This window comes from Psammomys obesus, unplaced genomic scaffold (genome assembly GCF_907164565.1).
Source record: "Psammomys obesus unplaced genomic scaffold, mPsaObe1.curated_primary_1811, whole genome shotgun sequence".
In the NCBI taxonomy this organism is placed as follows: Eukaryota; Metazoa; Chordata; class Mammalia; order Rodentia; family Muridae; genus Psammomys; species Psammomys obesus.
The window spans coordinates 6,116,942-6,136,950 of NW_026593286.1; the positions used below are offsets into that span (position 1 = coordinate 6,116,942).

General features: G+C 39.4%; 1 protein-coding gene across 3 annotated transcripts in view; it reads right to left on the reverse strand.

The window, feature by feature from the left end:
- The window catches only part of Gigyf2 (GRB10 interacting GYF protein 2), a 130,843-nt gene that overhangs the window by 93,626 nt on the left and 17,208 nt on the right, over positions 1–20,009 (reverse strand). For all 3 annotated transcript variants that reach the window (XM_055616280.1, XM_055616279.1, XM_055616278.1), the window contains exon 3: positions 6,840–6,922. In XM_055616280.1, the coding sequence (XP_055472255.1) occupies positions 6,840–6,880 (41 nt within the window). In that variant the 5' untranslated portion in view covers positions 6,881–6,922. The remainder of the gene's footprint in view (positions 1–6,839; positions 6,923–20,009) is intronic.

Genomic DNA, 20,009 nt, shown 5'->3' on the forward strand with positions numbered 1-20,009 from the left:
GAAGGAAGGAAGGAAGGAAGGAAGGAAGGAAGGAAGGAAGGAAGGAAGGAAGGAAGGAAGGAAGTCTTCAAGTAGCTCCTTCAGGGCCCTTTGGCCAAGACTTGAAGTCTTTTTAACAGCTTCTTTTCTATCTTGTGCCAAGGTATTGCAGAGTCATCTTCTATAACTTCTGGCACGGACCCTAGAATCCCACACTTCTCCAAAGGAAGTACCAGGAGTGCTCACTGCTAAAGTGGTCTTTGTCTACTTTCAAATCATTCTTGATGGAGATGTGGTTCAATGACCAAAAGACATACTAAAGACAGAAAAATACTCCACAAAAGAGCACCGCAACGAAAAAACCTGCAAGAAATTTTTCCCAACAGAATCTCAAGAAGTGGGTTCTGTCTGCTGGGCACATAGCACAGTGGGTAAAGCAAGCGCAGGGCTTTGAGTTCAGATCCACACACAGCCATGCTTTGAAAAAGCAGGTGTGGTGGCATGTGCCTGCAATCCAGCTCATGAGAGTCAGACACAGAAGGATGGAGGGAGTGGAGAAGCTATCCTACTGGCCAGCCTATCTATTCAACCAAATTCCAGGTTCAATTAGAGAACCTGTCTCAGATAGACAGATGGATAGATAGATAGATAGACAGACAGACAGATAGACAGACAGACAGGAAGCTGGAATACAAAGAGGACTGACTTTTAAATGTTGGCGTCTGGCCTCCACATGTATTCCTCATCTGTGTGAACATGTGCACATGTGCACACACAAAAACAAAACAAACTGGAAAAGTTGGCAGTTTGCCTCTAAGAACTGAAGCTGGGAAAATGTGTACATGGTAGGTCGTCTGCTCTAACTTAAGCTTCGTAAGAACCTCAATATGAAAGACAGGAAGTGTGAAGCTCAGTGACTGAGCATTGGCTAAACAAACAGAAGGCCTTAGGTTCTATCCGCAGCACCAAAAAAAGAAAAAGAAAAAGGAAGTAAGGCTGGAGACCAATGCATCTGAGTAGTCACAAAGAACTAAGAGTCAAGCCTGACTTATGATTAAATGACTATGCTATATTAGTGCGGGTCCAATTTTTATTTTGAATAGCCAATTCATTTGTCAGGCATTAACTTCAAAATATTAGATATTGTTTTGAATTATTTTCCACATCATACTAAGCCAATATGCTTCTCAATCGTTTCTAACACCAGAGGGCATACCTAAGCCATTTCATGTGAAAATCTAGGTGACTGCTTGAATCATCGTGTCTTACCAGAGACTCCCTCATTACCTAATAGCCTAAATAAATTCTGAAACAGCTCCTCATATCAAGTTTCCCAATTCATTTACCACCCTGACAACAAAGGCTGCCCAAAAAAAGACCTCTTAGAGGTACCAAATCCACTAACAGTAATGTGATCAGAGCTCCTTGTGAAGAGACTGAAGCAATTTTAAAAAGATAGTTTATCGAGCTGTGATCGAGTTTACCACTGTGATCAGACTCAACAGTCAATTCCAAGTACTTACCCCTGGCCCAGACAGTGGGCAACGTGAACCACATGTTGGCATTATCCCTTCCCAAAGCCCACTAGTGACCTTTACCTCTTCATCCAACCCTCTTCTAGAAACCTGAGCTCCCGCGTTCTTCCCTAGTCTCTAAACACCCATCAGTGGCTTACTTATTAGTATAGCGCCTTACTTGTAGCTCTGTGCTATGCATCTTCATTCTAGAAACGCCTCCACTTCCTTACTTCTCTGTAACTTCAAAACCCAAGCCAGCCTGGCTTCTCTCCCCGCTGCACTGTTCTTACAAAGTGCCTTAACTCTGCAAAAAGCAAGAGAAATGTGTTGCCTTCACATCTCCAGCCTACAAAAGAATCCAGTCCTATGTAGTAATGGGTCAGAAGCAAGACTCTCCAAAAATCCCACAATATTCTCCCAACTTGCAACTAATACCATTCCAAATCCACTTCAACTTATAAGGCAATCTGAAATGTCCATAACTATGTCACAGCCTGAGAATTAAAAATCACTTCTGTATAAGCTTTTGACTTTCTAGCCATGCTCTGACCTCTCCCAACACCTTAGTCATCATCAGCTTTTTAATCCCCATCTCTTCATTACCTCCATCCTCAGGGCTGACACTTTCCCTTCTCCCGTCTTCTATACCCACTTACAATGCCTTCCTTACATAATCCAAAATCTCTCACACCATCTCCAATTTTTTTCACAATTTTTACTTTTGTAAGCATCTTTAACAATGTAACTGCTCTCATTCTATTTTCTACATTCTCATTTCAAATGCTAATGTAACTAAAACTCGGATTCTTCCTTGTTATAATGGCCAAACAAAACTCCAACAAGTCACCTGAGAAAGTGTCTCCAAGCTCACCTCTCCCATACTTCACATTAAAGGCAACGTCTTGAGGTTGGTGTCCTAAGTCTGCCACCTCCTGCATCCTCGTCTTTACACTTTTTCTGAACTTTTATCAGGGATGGGGAGGAGGAGACGCTAGGGACAACAAATGTTAACTGGCAAATACAGAGAAACACAGCAGACTGTAACACAAAGCAGTGCACTGGGGGTGTATGGGGAGAGGGTTAGCCAGACCATAGGAGGTACTCCACAATTGGGTTTTATTTTTTTAAATAAATCTTAATGTTCTCCTCTAAAACACAGCTCCTTGGACTAGCAGCTCATTCACCATCCCTCGTACCCCCTTCCGAGAGCTCCACCTGACAGACTTGTATTTCTCACAGAGCACTGTCAGTACTCTAGCAGCTTCGGGTTTACATTCTCTCACCTCTGCCCACCTTTGCCAATAAAGCATGAAAGCCTTCATCAACAAAACTTCATGGAGCCTTTACTAATAACTCTGGTGCACTAACTTAAAGACTGGCCAAAATTGAGAAATAACAGTGTCTTTAATAGTGGGATTAGTTCTTTCCTAAGACGATCACACTGGGAAAAGAGACATACCTCAGAATGTTATTTCCACAGAGGTAAACAAAGCGCTGGGGGCACTAGGGGGTGAGAGCAAGGGTAGCTGCTCCCTCCCCCTTTGGTAAGCAAAGACCTGAGACTTCTTTGAGAGCAGGGAAATGAGAGAAAGGAAACCCCACTGGGGCTTCTTGTGTATCTTCCCCGCAAAGCAAGAGGTCTATAATTATTCTCCCTAAAATAAAGTCATCTGAAATTATCTGAGTAGATTTCTGACCCTTAAATTTTTCTCAAGTAAATTTTTTTATAGACATTTGCAAAGAAAATATAGTAGGGCATAAACCCACAAGTTAGCAAAGACTCTGAGTGGTAAGGAGTGTGGATAATTTAGACCTTTTCTATTTTCTTCCCAACTACTGTTTCTTCCAGATTTTCCTGTTACTAAAACCAACAACGAAAATTTCTAGAAGATGTAATCCGAATCAAAAGTATTTAACACCAAAACAATTTATGAAGACAGTTACTTTTAACACAATTTATGAAGACAGTATCTTTAAGCACTCAAGAGGCAGAGGCAGGAGGATCTCAGCATTCAGGCCACCCTGGTTTACAGAGCAAATTCCATGAAAGCCAGGGCTACACAGAGAAACCCTGTCTCAAATAAATAAAAAACAACAAAAAGAGTTTTGTCAAAGATAACATAAACACATAGAGGAAGTGAATTAGGTTCACACTACCCTTCTGGTGGTTAATCTGTGAAGTGTTATCCAAACCTTAAATTAAAAATTCAACTCATGATTTAATAGTTCTATTTGAAAGGAATTGATCCAAGAAAAATGATCAGAATATAAACAAAATCATTCAGAAGTATACATGTATCATTTACAATAACAAAACATTGAAAACAACAACTTTCCAGCAAGTCACGCATTCCTTTAACAAACATTTATTGAGTGCCTATGAGCTGGGCACTGGAGCTACAGCATTAACACGCTATACAACAGTCCAGACAATGCCTGCTCACAATGGAGCTCACAGTCTAGAGAGAGCGACAGGCTGCGTTATGAGCATATCACATTCTGATGTAGAACACTAGAGGACGGAGGAAGAGGGAGAAGGGACAAGCTGTACAGTCAAAAAGCCTAACGTATTGGAGAAAGGCACTTAAAACTTGAGTATTGTTTTATACCTAGAAATGACTTCATTAAATCTGTCATATTCTTTTACATTATTCTGGTAGTCTGTTATGTGCTTCCTTATCCTAAATAAACAATCCACAACCTAATGATTCTGTTGGCTTTAGTAAGACAATACAGGTATGGTCCTTCCCCACAATTTTCAATGTTCTCCTGTCAACCCAGACAAGGACTAGAAGGAGGAATGGGAGAAGAAATTTTTCAATTATAAGTAGTTTTTTTTAAATAGTATAAAAGGCTTTTTTTTTTAACTTCATTTTATGTATTTCTTCTTAAATAGTGTTTTTTCCATTATTCATTACAAGAATAATGACTTCAATATAAAGAATGTCATTAAATATTTCTATATGGTTCAGAGTTACAAAATGACTCAAAATAATCACTCACTCTATTCCTTGATTCTCATCTATTCTGAACACAGTTCCTCACACCAAGATTCATAATTAACATGTTACATATTCATGTTACATACATATACCAGCACTCTCCAATCTCATGGCAGCCTTCTAGCCCAGGATTACTATTGTTTAAGGACCGCATAAATGATCCTGGCTGAAAAGAACTGATGGATAGTACAAATAAGCCTGCGTAGCTCTCGACAACTTGGTTTATCTACACTTCTGGTGACTCGGTAAGGACTCCTAAGTACCAATGCTTACAAGAGTAGCCTAGGTAACAACTAAAAGTTTCTGTTTAAGGACGGGATTGATGACTTCTGCTAAAGTTATCTCAGTCAAATTAAACAATAGCTAGTACTTCAGGGTACCACTAAAGAGGACATGTAAGGCACTGCTGACAGACGGAGCTAGTGGTAAAGTGGTACCGGGAAATGTTTGGTAACACGCAGAGTATTCTGCAAAGGGTCAAGGAGAAAATGCACAAGCTCTGAAACCAGGCAGCCTCTGACAGAACTACTCATCCCTGCCAGAGTAGTGTAAAAGCATCAAGGGAACAGGGAAACAAAGGAAGATGCTGTCTTCCAACAAAATTTTATTTACAAACACTTTACTTACACTCCGAAGAGATTCCCTGTGCCAACCAGTGATGTAAGAAGTTAAACAAACTCAAGAATATCACCAGTGTTGGTTTTGTTTTGTTTTTAATTCGTTGGTTTTGGCTACATTTTCTGGTGTTGCTTTTTCACTACGTATTACTAGCAAGTGCTTTAAGAAAAAAAACCTCTTTAAATTACTTAATGATTTTAATCATGATTTTACAAAGAAAAACATGAGGATGTATAAATACAAAAGAAAAGTAATCAATAATGTCAGAACAGCTGCACACACAATGGTTTACAAAGTGAACTACATGAATTTAAATCCACCTAGTTAAAAAAATTAAGATATGAATAAAGACTTAGCTATAAGATGTTAAATGTTTTTATAATACTAACAGCTGAAAATAGCCTCGATATGCTACAGCTGAAGAATTAGTTAAATGATAGAACATCCATACAATGAAACTATTCAATAGAACCAAAAAACATTTATTTAAAAAGTTTTTTTTTACTTATTTTTAAAGGTTACAAGATAGAATGCACAGCATGATCCGATTTTGTAAAAATAAAATATACATATACACAAATAAGATACATAAAACCACTTGGAATGATACACCAAGATATTTACAGTGGGTACTAAGAATTAAATTAAGGTAATATCTTTTCCTTGCTTAGTTATAATTTCTGATTTTTCTAGAAACAGTGATTTAGTAATAAAATTTTTAAAATAAAAAATAACTGAAACAGGTGTAGCATTGTTTAGATCAACATTTTCAAAATAAACTCAAACTACAGGCAGTGTATCAATTATCAGAACTTCAAATGCTTTTACCTTCAGTTTCTAAATGCTAACTCTGAAGGTTAAGAACATCTAGCAATTACATACCAAAAGAAATGTGCGGGTAAGTTCATAAGACTCCTTAATCAAAGAACTGCTATAGAAGTCTTACAAACCACCACCTCAACATAAAGAAGGCTGACACTACTCCAATTCCTGCTTTAGGTACTGCCTTTGACATTACCAAAGGAGTTTGTTCCAAGTATAAATAAAAAATTAACTATCATTATTCACGCCACTGAAGAGAGGATCTTCAATCACCAACTTTTGGGGGAAAAGAAGAGGAGGGGGGGAAAGCCACACTATAATGTGATGGATCTCAAAATTCCATGAGAATTCCATATTCGGGGTCCAAACATATCTGTAAGAGACTCAAAGGTCAATTAATTGTTATTATGGCAAACGCTAACTCAGCTCTAGATGGGCTACTGCTAATAGCCAGTATTAATTCTGGACCACCTGCCTAGCCCATCAATAAAAAAAATTTCAAATGCTTCCATTTAAAACTATTTTAAATAAGTATATCAATAGCATAAAACATTGCAGCAAAATAACATTAAATATTACTATTATAGTTATGTAAAACTGTTTAGGCACATACACAAAGGCTCAAAAATAAACAATGTTCTAGGGTGGTAAAATTAGAGAAGAGTTTTAATTTCATTACTGACACCTTACCAATGAAAAATTCAGTTGGAGAAGTAGTCCTTTGACAAATTCCAGCTACTATAAGCTGGTCATACTTTTAGCTACACACAGGAAATCAAGGCTCAGAATACGCACATTTATATGCCACCCGGCACCTGTATGTGTCACGCTAGTGACTATGTATGTGTCACGCTAGTGACTACGCCATCCAATACCCAACAGGACGAAACTGAAAACTCACCATTCAGGCCCAAAGTTTAGTGTCTGTGTTTCTGCTGCCATTCTTCTCCGTATTTTTAAGAAGATTTTTATATGTGGAGAAATCTATTAAATAAAAACATATTTTTATCAAACAATGTCACGAAAAAGTGATGAATACCAGATCAGAACATACAGCTAGACGATGCAATGATCTGCTTATAATCTCCTAAGAATGAGATTGTTGAATGACAATTTATGGCAATGCAGCTGGCCAAGTGAAAAGAGTAAATCTATCCCTCCCTTTCAATTTCTTGTTGCATTTACCCGGAAACGGAAGCTTAGAGTATGATGAAGTGTGTGAGACAGTTAGAAACAGACTATGCAGGATCCTGGAACCAAATTAAGGTTGTTCTGCTTAAGCCTTAAATCAGAAGGAGTAAATAAATGGTAGTAACATTTACATTTCAGTTCCTATCATTCTCTTACAATAGCTCCACCACCAATCACCATGTGGTATTGGGGATTGAACCCAGGCCCCTATGCATGCTAGGTAAGCAATGAACTACACCAATGAACCAAGGAACACTCTACCAATGAACTACAGCCCCAGTCATCTTTTCCATTTTTATTTTCTTTAAAATTAAAATACATCTTTAATAGATGCATACTGCAACTGCCACTGACTGGGATGCAACTGTATCTACTACCCCAACATGGCCCAATTTTGGTCTTAACAACCACTAAAAAGGTCTTCAAATAGATTTTAATAAAATACAAAGGAAGCAAAACAACAATGGAACAGTAGTGAAGTATTTAATTATTGGAGAAATAAAAACAAGTGCTTTATAGGAAATAGAAAGGAGAGAAAAGTAAAAAAGAAAAAAAGAAAAGAAGTTGGAGGAAGAGATAAAAGTAAAGAAAGAAGGGGGCCAGTCAAGGATGAAGAAAGAGGTAGAAAGTAAAGAGAGAAAACAAAACAAGCTAAAGAAGGTTATTTTGGTCCGCTGCTCGTATTTGAAACTGCAAAATCGAAATTGTCACACAGCAGCCAAAGTATCTAACAAGGGTTAAAGAATGACCAGGCTCAGTAACTGGAGCCCCAGATACTTGTGATACTGTGGCAAGGCTATCAACTAAGTTCAGTGACAGAAAGGGGAAAAACAAACAACACAAACCCTCATAATAATAATAATAACAACAACAACAACAACAAAATGTTGCCAGGCATTAATGGTGCATTCCTTTAATCCCAGCACTCGGGAAGCAGAAGCAGGTGGATCTCTTGAGAGCTCTAGGCCATCCTGGTCTACATAGTGAGTTCCAGAACAACCAGGGCTATGTAAAGAAAAAACTGTCTCCAAGAAGAGGAGGAAGAAGAATTCAAGCAATAATAAGTTTAATGGGGATAAAGGTGGGAGTAGAGGAACAACCAAAACAAAGGATGTACAAAAAATACTTATAAAAACCCATTACTTTGAAAGCTAATTTAAAAATACAAAAGCTAACTTAAAAAACAAACAAACAAACAAATGAGTAGGGGTTTTGAACAGACACCCTGAGTGAGTAGACAGTGCTACCCTCGGAAGACAGGGTTTATTAAATGAAAAATGTCAGTGGTCAAGAAGGCCCTCAAGTCCCCAGAATAGCAAAGGCTGCCTTCACTGTTCTTGGTTACCTACCAGGACAATACAGTAAAGCGCTGTTACTAAATCACAGCACCCTTTGGTTTTGGGACATAAAGAAAACAAGGTGGAACTGACCTGAAATTTCCCTTCCTGATACAGGTAGTTTTTATAGTGCCAAAGGAGGAGAAAAACCATCAATGGTATCATACAGCATCAATGCTGTACTAGCAACCTGCTAAGCATAATGTGCTCACTGGCACAATAGTGCATGAAAGCAATGGAGGGAACCCGCTACTTTCTGACTAGAAGCTTAATCCAAAAAAGGGAAAACAACCCTAATACTATGAACTTACTCAGAAGCCCATGGCTCAGAATGTCACAAGCTCTAGGGAAGCCACTACTATTATTTTGCTAAATGACATGTTATAAAAGTGCTAAGACAGCAAGATCCCTGGGACTTGATGGACAGCCAGTGAATCCAAGCCAGTGAATCCAAACCAGTGAGCTCCAGGGTAAGACCCTGTCTCAAAAAAAAAAAAATGCTACTGATGATGATAATGAAGAAGGAAGAAGAAGGAAGAACTCAACCAAGGACCATGTATGGATATAACCTAGAACCCCTGCTCGGATGTAGCCCATGGTAGCCCAGTATCCAAGTGGGTTCCCTAGTAAGAGGAACAGGAACTATTCCTGAAATGAACTCAATGGCTGGCTCTTTGCCCCCATCCCCCGCAAAGGGAAGCGCAGCCTTGCTAGGCCACAGAGGAGGACACTGCAGCCAGTCCTGAAGATACCTGATAAGCTAGGGTCAGATAGAAGGGGAGGAGGTCCTCCCCTAGCAGTGGACTTGGAAAGGAGCAGGGAGGAGATGAGGGAGGGAGGGTGGGATTGGGAGAGAACAAGGGAGGGGGCTACGGCTGGGATACAGAGTAAATAACTGTGATTAATATAAAAAAAAAATAAAAATTATATAAAAAAAAGAAGAAAGAAGAAGAAGAAGAAATAACTAAGGAAGACGCCAAATATCCTCCTTTGGCCTTCATGCTCATAGGCACACACATACACATAGAACACACAAATGTACACAGCATACAGATTAAAGGAATACCAAATATGCCCAAAAAAATTAAAAACTAAACTGCTCATATTGTTTCTAAAGTTGTCACAGTACCAAATCACTGAATTTTAAATTGATAATAGTGGAACCAAGCGTGCACACACCTGTGATTCCAGACCATTGTAATCCCAGTACACCTATAATCCCAACACTTGGGGGGCTAAAACAGGAGATCTTAGTTCAAGGTCAAACTGGATTGCAAGAGTGAGACTCTGTCTCAGTAAAGATATAGAAATGAAACTGCTTCATCATCATTTTGAGTGACACGGCTACTACTGCACAGCTGGGAAAAGGAGAGGAGGTGGGAGCCCACTATGTCTCTACATGTGTGTATGTGAAGATCAGAGGGGCTATCAGGTATAGTCCTCATCTTTTTGAGGCAAGGTCTCACTGAAGCTGGAGCTGGCCAAGTTAATTAGACTAGCTGCCCAATTTGGTTAGATTAGCTAGCTGACCAGCAAGGCTTAGGGATCATTCTGATTCTGCCTCTGTACCCAGGTTTTGGGTGATGATTCTAGCAGATCAAACCTCAACTGAGTCACCTCTCTAGCCCCTTTTCCTTTAAACAGGTGCATGAAAATAATACACTGTATAATTAAAACCTCTTAAAACTCCCTAAATTAAGAGTTTTGTTTTACTTTTTCCATTTTCCTGTCAAGTATGTACTTGAGCCTGCATGTTTGCATGTGTCAGGGTGCATGGGTGCCATGCATGTACAGGCCCAAAGTTGGTTTTATGAATCATCCTTGATGTCTTTCCCACAGTATTTAAGGAGGCAGGGGCTCTCAATCAAAGCCAGAGCTCACCAGCATCTGTCTCCCTAGCCAGGCTCATCTGGGGACTCCCCTTCCTTGTCCCTGATTTCTGCGGCTACAATTACAGGCAGGCTGCTATTCCCATTTAAAAAACCTCTTTTTAAAAATAAAGTCTGAAGCCAGGCACGGTGGCACACGCCTTTAGCGCTTAGGGAGGCAGAAGTAGGAGAATCTCAGTGAGTTCAAGGCCAGCATGGTCTACAAAGCAAGTCCAGGACAACTAAGGCAACAGAAAAACCCTGTCTCGAAAAAACAAACAACAACAACAAAAAGTACCATTTTTCTTGTTCACTTGTTTTTTGAGAAAAGAACCAACCATGTAGTCCAGGCTGTACCCAAACTCTACTTCATGTGTACCAAGATTTCAAATGTGTGCAACACATCCAGCTAGCATGTTTTCTTTTAAATAATGCCTATGGTTACTAGCTTCACAATGGATATGTGCACTAGATTCAATTAAACTCACAGCATATCCCAAATTAATTAGGTGAAACTAAGAAACTGGCGAAACAAATATTCTGCAGATCCATCAGCCCTGTTACATCACTGTCGTATCTGTTCAGTACAGTGTGTGAAACCACCAGGTCACCGAACAGAGCTACATGGACTGCATCGACGGTTAAGTTTCTTGTAATCCAAAACATCTAGGGGCTGAGGAAATGGCTCAGTGGTTAAGAACACTTTCTGTTCTTGCATAGGACATGTACAGTTCCCAGCATCCATGTGGCAGCTCACAATTGTCTGTAACTACTGTGTCAGGGGATCTGATACCCTCCTCTGGCCTCTACAGGTACCAGGAACACATATATGTGCAGCAAAACACTAATGAACAGAAAATAAATGCATTTTTAATCTTTTTGTTGTTACTGTTTGTTCTTTGTTGTTTTCTGTATTTTCACTGTGCATCTCTGGCTATCCTGGAGCTCACTCTGTAGACCAGGCTTGCCTCAAATTCACAGAGCTCTACCTGCCTCTACCTCCCAAGCACTGGGATTAAATAAAGGTGTGCTTTTTTTTTTTATCTTAAAGCTTTTTAAGTCACTATTTCAAACTCTAGCTAGCCAAATGCTTTCTTTGAGGGAATTTCTAACTAATTCAAAGTAGATCTAAATTTCTAAAGCAAGTCAGGATTTGAACTAAACAGGATTTATAAAGCAAGTAGATTACAACTAAAAATGAAATTATTTGATATTTATGAAAATACTAAAAAAAAAATCACTTAACAATTTATGTATTTTCCTTTTTAACTCACTACAAGGCCATCAATATTACTACTGGAGGCTATGAAAGTACCAAACCCCACTGCTGCTATTAACACAGAAGGTGCAGGCAGAACCCCTGGGGCTGGGTACAAACTCAACTCCTGAATGTGGTCTTTTTTTCTTTTCTTTTCTTTTTTTTTTTTTTGGACAGGGTTTCTCTGTGTAGCCTTGGCTGTCCTGGACTCGTTCTGTAGAGCAGGCTGGCCTCATACTCACAGTGATCTCCTGCCTCTGCTTCCCCAAGTGTTGGGATTACAGGTGTGAGCCACTGCATCTGGCTCTCTGACAGCAGTTTTAAACTGTGAGAGAAGACCCAGACACAAGGAGCATCTAGGAAGCAAATGGATGAGCACAGAGTCACCTGATTATATTGACTATAAACCTTTAGGTACTGGAAATCTCACAAACACCAAATGCCCCAGAACTTGAACCCTAAAACTATAACCCAATTATAAAATGGTCCCCTAGAATTATTTCCTGGCATAAACACTTCTGGAAAACTCTAAAAACAATCCAAACAATTTAATTCTCAACAAACCAAACGGAGCAGTTCTCCACTCACTTTCCTTTATGAATTAAAGGAACAACTCTAACTTAAGCTCTAAGCACTGTCCTCAATCCTGAGTTCCAGATACTAGACACTAGATTGCTCCTTCCCATCAATTTAACACAGAGCGTTTAATGATTGTGTATGTTCTGGAGGGGCTGTCTTACACAGTTGCTCTGAATTATAAATTAGCTCAAATGAAAATTATGCCTTATCTCTGAAGTCTTTTCTAAAGCTATACCTAGGTGCTGAAATGAGAATAGTCTTCCCACCTTTTTTTGGGAGAGGAGGTAGGGGATGCAGAGGCAGGATCTCACTGTGTAGCTTTGGCTGCCCTGAGGAACTTCCTCTGTAGATCAGGCTGGCCTCAAATCATAGAGATTTGTCTGCATGCACCACCACACCCAAGGGCATCACTTCAAATCCTACCTAGCCAAATGTTTTCAACTCAAATCCTCACAAGCCTCCCCAACCTTTAGGAAACAGCTCTGAATGTGTAAAACTTGGAATTTGACACTGACTCTGGACTCTGGTTTGCCAAGATCCTCTGCCTCTCTAGATTGCTTCTCTTAAAATCAGTTCTTCAAGCCAAGCATAGTGGCACACACTTTTAATCCCAGTGCTTGGGAGGCAGACGCAGGTGGATTTCTGTGAGTTCCAGGTCAGACAGAAAAGTTGTACAGAGAAACCCAATTGCTGTATGGGGGGAAAAGGGGGTAAGACAGTTCTTCCTTTTTCCACCATGACTAGTACTATCTGGGCATTTTTGACCCAAACTTTTCTATTTCCCCTTTCCTAATTCTAATTTTACCCAGAATATGACTAATTTAACTGTGAAGTGCTGTCTCTACTATGTCCCTGTAGATAGAACTCTGTTCACTTAAAAGTGCAAAAAGGGCACACAAGAAATGAGGACAAATTTCTAAATGGCCTGGGAAAGAGTGTAGGAGAAAGGACCCACCCACCACAGCTGAAATTACAAACTTGATTGTTTTTTCTATATTATTACTTTGTGCATCATTCTAAACCAACTGAATTAGCCTACCTTTGTCAAAGCAGGTAGCAAATGATAAAGGCACCACTGTTTTGAAATTTTACTGGCCAATCACACTGAAAAAGCCAATCACGCCAAACTCCTCCCACCTCTCATTCCTTCACTTAGTCACTTTCCTATCAACTACTGCTAACTCTTAGTCTTCTTACATCCTTTCAACAGTCTGAATTCTCTTAACTCAAATCTAATTACAACAAATTTCTAAGCTGGTAATGCATGTGCACTGCAAAGGCAAAGGAGGAGACGTATTCAAGGGTAGTTAGTCTGCACTCCAGCCAGATCCTATCTCCAAAATAAGTAAAAATTCCAGAGACCCAATCTGCAAAGCTAGAGGGACGGCACAGCAATCAGGAGCACAACTCTTGCAAAGGATCCAAGTTTGATTCCCAGCACCCACAAACGCCAGCTCACAACTGCCTGTAACTCCAGTTCCAAGAAATTGGGCACTCTCTTACAGCCTCCCAGGGAGATAGCGGTGGAAGGTTCAAAAGGTCAAAGCCAGCCTCAGCTAACAGTGAGTTAGAGGCCAGTTTAAGCTACACAGGCTGTCTTAAGAACCAACCTGGGTGATGGGTAAGCACAGGAGACAAATGCAATGTCTTAGCATACATACTGTGCTAGAGATTACAGGTAGAGAAAGGCCGTAGGTTAGATACCTGCAACTCACAACCTTTACTTAACTCAATTTCATTCCTAGCTTTCTCAGGGGGTACACTATAAATCTGCGGTGCCTAACATGAAAAAAATGCCCTAGTTCCTATCCTTGGGGCCTCATAAACAGGGTGTAATGGGACATGCCTGCAATTCCCAGAACTGGAGATGTAGACAGAAGATCAGAAGTTCAAGGTAATACTCAGCTTCATAGCAAAATGGAGGATACCCTGGGATACAGAAAATGCCTACTCTGACAAGAGATCATGTCCAAAGACCTTCTAGATCTGCGTGATCTGACTGGAATACAGACACCCTTTAATTCCAAAAGACAAATGTAAGCAGATCTCTGAGTTCAAGGCCAGCCTTGCATAGGACAAGTTCCTATGTAGAGAAAAAGCTTAGGTCCAGACATGGTAGTACACGTCTTTAGTCCCAGCACTCAACGAGACAGGCCTAGATTAGATTATATGAAGGCTAGAAGCTTCCCAGACGAGGCCTCCTAACTTAGCAGATGGAGACAGTAAGCCTCAAAGACAACAATTAAATCAGGCGAATTAAGTTACTTTACCAATGGAATCTTCAGAGGGTGGAGTGATGCTCAGCAAAGCCCAAAAGGCATGCCCCATGATAGGCAGGTGCTCACTCCCAGTCTCATACTGTTATTTTTAACTTTTCATTTATACCTTTAAATCAGCTAAAATTTGTTAAGAGTCAAGGGTAAAAAAGATGGTTCTGTCAGTAAAATGCCCTAGAAGCAGTAGGACCTCACTTCAAACCTTAGAATCCACATTTTAAAAGCCAGGCATTCGTGGTGTACATTGGTAACCCCAGTGCTGAGGAGGCAGAGGCAAAGGGATCCCTGAGGCTTACTGGCCAGCCAATCTAACCTAATCATTGAGCTCAGGCTTATGAGAGACCTTGTCTTTAAAAAATTAAAAAAAAAAAAAAATTTTAAACTGGGCTAACAAAATGGCTCAGCTTCTAAAGTCAATTGCTACAAAGCCCTAGGACCCAACTGTGATCCCCAAAACTGACAGTAGAAGAGAACCAATTCCTGTAAGATGCCCTCTAACTTCCATGTGTGATACATATTTGTGTACATGTATACACTGAGGCACAAATGAATAAACCAATTTCAAAAGATGATGTGACTGGCTCCTAAGGAGCAACAACTAAGGCTGCTTTCTGGCATCGACATTTAAGTATACACACAAACACACTGGGTACACAAATATACACCTGCACAACCACAGGCATGAAGGACTCCATACTATACTCAAACAATAACAGCAGTTCCAAACAGCAAGCATTAAAACATATATCAGGAGCACAGAAGACAACTCACTAGGGTAAACTCACTGTTGCTCGCTAAGCAACAAACAGGAGAATCAGACTGCTAGCACCCTCATAAAGGCTGGTCACAGCAGCATCAATCTGGAACACCATCCTTGGAGAAAATAAAGGCTGAGAAAGGGGAATCCTGGTTGCTTAATAGCCAGCCAGTTGAACTAAAATTGAGCTTTAAGCTCAGTGAGAACCTGTCTCATAAAATAAGGAGGAAAGCAAGAGTAGAACACCAGAAATCAATCTCTGACTCACTCACATGCGTACGCGCGCGCACACACACACACACTCTCATACCACACAAAAACAATAAACCCAAACTTCGATTATATGAATATACTAAAGATTTTACAGAGAAAAGAAGACTGTAACTTGGCAGAAGAGTGTCTGTCTAGCATGTGTTAGGTCTGAGTTAATTCCCAGCACTAAAAAAAAAAAAAAAAAAAAAAAGTAAGGACCATTAATTGATCAAAACTAAGACATCCCAAAAGCTAGCTAAACAACTACTAAGTCAACATGACCAAATCAGTTTATAAGACACTAGTGCTGCTCAAGTCCAAGAGTATCCACAGTCTTAAGTGGGCTAATAAAGCTTACAGATGGAAACTTTGTAAAATCTAAAACAAAGATGGCACCTATATTACGATATAACAACAGTGTTCAAGTCAAAAATATTATCAAATGCCTAAGAAACACCAGTCCCTGTTGGGTTCTGGGCTATGGAGGAAAGGGGCTGAAGAGATGGCTCAAAGGTTAAGAGCACTGCCTGCTCTTCTAGAAACCCTGGGTTCAATTCCCAACACCCACACAGTGGCTCACAACCATCTGTAAATCTAGTCCCAGGGGATCCACTGTTGTCTTCAAGCCTCTGTGAGCACCAAACACATACATAGTACACAGACATAAAGGAAGGCAAAACACCAATATACATCAAACAAAATTATTTTTTTAAAAAAGAATCTCAGAAGTTCTCAAGAAGAAAGCAAGATTTTAACAGTAGAACACAAGACTGAATGGATGAGAGATCAGGGAAGGCTTAAATAGTTTAACTGACAAAGGGAACAGAAGCAGGTCCCAGCAGCAAGAAAGCAGCCTTGCTCAGACACTAGGCAGAACACGCAGCTCATCCTGCAAGTGCTGAATAAAGGACAAGCTCTAGAGGGCTGCAATGACAGTCAGGCCTTGAACTGCTCCTGATCTTATCTAAGTTGACAATTTATGAGATGTGTGTTACCTAATGCCTTACCTTGTATTAAAGTGAAGATTTAACCCTTATATACATAAGGTATTATAAGTCTTTTAAATCAGGATCAATCTATAATCTCACAACTAAAAACTTTTAACCCTTAATATACATGTGGCATTATAAATCTTTTTGCAATAAATTTTTATTGATGTACTGATAAATTAAAATACTGAACATACTAAAATTAAAATATTTTCTCATGTGAGAATGAGAAATCAAGTTTCTTTATAAAGATAATAGCTTAATAACTTCTGAATACAATAGCAACTGAATGAATCAAAGATTATATAAAAACTTTATATTGATGAAATAATAAAATATTCATGTTTGTATTACAATATAGACATTATAAGTCTTAAATCAGGATCAATCCACTATTTTAGAACTAAAAACCTTTCAAAAACCTTTAAAATAAAAGAATAGCCTAGTAAAACATTTTTAATCTAAAAATATTAAACTTTTTCTGAACTACATTCATGTTCTTAACTACATACAAATACCATACATAGAAAAAGTAAACTAATGCACAAGAAACATAAACAATAGTTCTCAGAGAAAAATTACTGGTTGTAGAAAATACCCTACACCTATTTTTCCCACTTCAGTTCAGAGGCCAACACAAAAAGATGAGTTTTAAGCCAGCCTAGGTTAAATATAAAACCTTGTTCCAACAAAATTAAACGTAGCGTTTGCGATTAGTCTATCTTGTCAAAATATTTTCAAATAAATTTAAAACTCATGAAAGCCCTACCTAATCACTAATAAAAAGAAAATACAAATACTCTAAGTGGTTCCTAATGTAAAAGATTATGACCTTTATATGTTGCTGATGAGAAAACTTTTGTTTTGTTTTGTTTTCTTTTTCAAGACAGGGTTTCTCTGGGTAGCCGTGACTGTCCTGGACTCACTTTGTAGACCAGGCTGGCCTTGAACTCACAGCGATCCACCTGCCTCTACCTCCCTGAGTGCTGGGATTACAGGCCTGCACCTGGCAAGCAAACAATTTTTAAGATACCAAATCTTCAAGGCTTACGGGACTTCTATTTTATTTTGAACTTTTTCTGATTTCCAATAAAAGGTATCTATTTTGAAAGACAAGAACATCTTGACTGACTTTTTAAAACTCCAAACTTTCTGAAAAAAGGTGAAAGCCATTCCTCCATTAGAAGGAACATTATTACTAACTGAGGGGCAGGACATCCCTCTCCCAAGCCCTTCTAGTCTCTTACCTCTTTCCCAGTAGGACCAACTTCTAGAGAATAACATTCATGTACAGAAATATTTAAGGTTAAGTTTTCTAAAGGAAATGTATAATAAAATATTTCCTTTGGCCCAATATTAAAATCTAATGGATTCAGATAACATTATCTGGTAACACATAAACCAGATTACCTGACTATATTAAGGATAAGGAATACAATGACAATGTCTAGTAAAGACACCAGCCTAGTAAAAGCAACTGAGTAAAAGCAGGCATTATAAGGATTATAAGGAAAGTTACAGAGACTACACCCAGCACATTTTAAAAGAATATGCATGTGTGTATCCAAAACTATTAATGTTTACTTTTGTTTTCAAATTACAACTGTTTACCTATTGGGGAAAGAGGGATAATATGCTGGTCCCAGGAACTGAATTCAGGTTATCAAGTTTGATGACAATCACCCTTAATTGTTAAACTCTCTGACCAGCCCCCGTGAGTTTTAGTTATTTTTTGTTTTTAAACGTGTGTGTGTGTGTGTGTGTGTGTGTACACCCATGACATGGCTTCAGTGTGAAGAACAGAGGACAATCTCCAGGAATCAGATCTTTCCTTCCATCATGAGTTCTAGGAATCGAATTCAGGTAATCATCAGCCTACTATTTACTTGTGAATACTGAAACTATAGATTAATTCTTTCCCTAACAGATCTGTCACCTATACACTCAGCAATAAGTTGTTGGCTAGGTTCAGTGGATAAAGTGCTTGCCTTGCCCCATAGCACCTAAATTTAAGTCCCCAGAACCCATATAAAGGTTGGCACGGTAGTGCCTGTCTATAACCCCATGTTCTCTAGTGAGATGGGAAGGACGGAAAGAAGAATCCCCAGGAGCTCACAGAGTCTGCCAGTTGAAGCAGAAAAGTTACTGAGAGATCCTGACGTCAAGATGGATGGTTAGGAGCAAGACCTCCACAGATATACTATGGCAAGAATGCACCACACACACAGATACACATACGCACAAAAACATCCTGACACCTAAGCTATAAACAAAAGAGGAGATATGGCTCAGCATTTCTGTGGCTACTCCCACAGAAGACTGAGGTTAAATTCTAAGCAAATATGTTGGTATAATGTTCTTGTGGAATGTATACAATTTACCCTTGTTCATTCAAATGCTGACTTCTTTCCCCACTATCTGGTTTCAATCCTGACACTGCATTGTGCTGCTTATTCTAAGCATCACCTGTCTCAAATTTGTGTAAACATGCCACCATTTGTTCTCTATGTTGTCAATTAAAACAACCAGCCACAAGGCCGAGCAATAGAGAGGATAGGGTGGGACATCCTGGTCCGGAGTGGGAAGAGGATGAGGGAGGAGGAGAGGTCTTGGAACCACATGGAGAAATGAACCGGACCTAAGATATCACTAAAAGCAAGTATAGTGGGTGATTCTGAATGGCAGGAAACTATGCAGGCTTGGAGGTTTAGGATGGAGTAACTACTGCCCAGCATTGTGCTCTAGGTTAATTAAATAAATCCCAGTCTCTATGTGGTGATTGGGTATACAGCTGGTTTAGGACTAACCAATGCTTAATTAAAAGATATTTCAAGAGTAAATATTAATATACCACAACACAACTACATAGTGACTCACATGTCTGGAATGCCAATTCCAGGGGGTCCAGGCACACAAGTGGTAAACAGACATACATGCAAGCAAAACACTCATACACATAAAATAATAAAAATTAAAGAGTACTGCTATAATTTAATCTAAGTAGTATTCAAATGTTTCAGATAATTAAAAAAAAAAAATAGCTGGGTCTGATGCATTCATCTGTAATCCCAGGGATCAGGATGAGACAAAAGAATGGTAAATTCAAGGTTAGCCTAGGCTACAAAGTCAAATTCCAGACATATACACAAAAAAGAAAGAGAGAAGAGAAGGGAAAGACTACCTGAATAATCCCAGCACTCAGAAAATGGAGAGAAGAGGATCAGGAGCACATAGCCATACAGATGCGTGCGTGTGCGCGCGCGCACGCACGCACGCACGCACACACACACACACACACACACACACACACACGCACATGCATATAATTAAAAATAATAAAGTAAGCATTACTGAAAAGCTTGATTTGGGGCAGAGAATGCATGTACAAGCATGCATGTGGAGGTCACAGGAAAGCCTCGAGTGTTGCTCCTCGGGCGCTACCACTTTTTGAAGTGATCTCTCACTGTCCTAAAGCTTCAGGAAGCTGCCAGGCTGGCCGGCCAACATTAGAGGATTATACTTCTTGCCTATTCTACACGCGTGCTGGAAATTAAATTCATTACT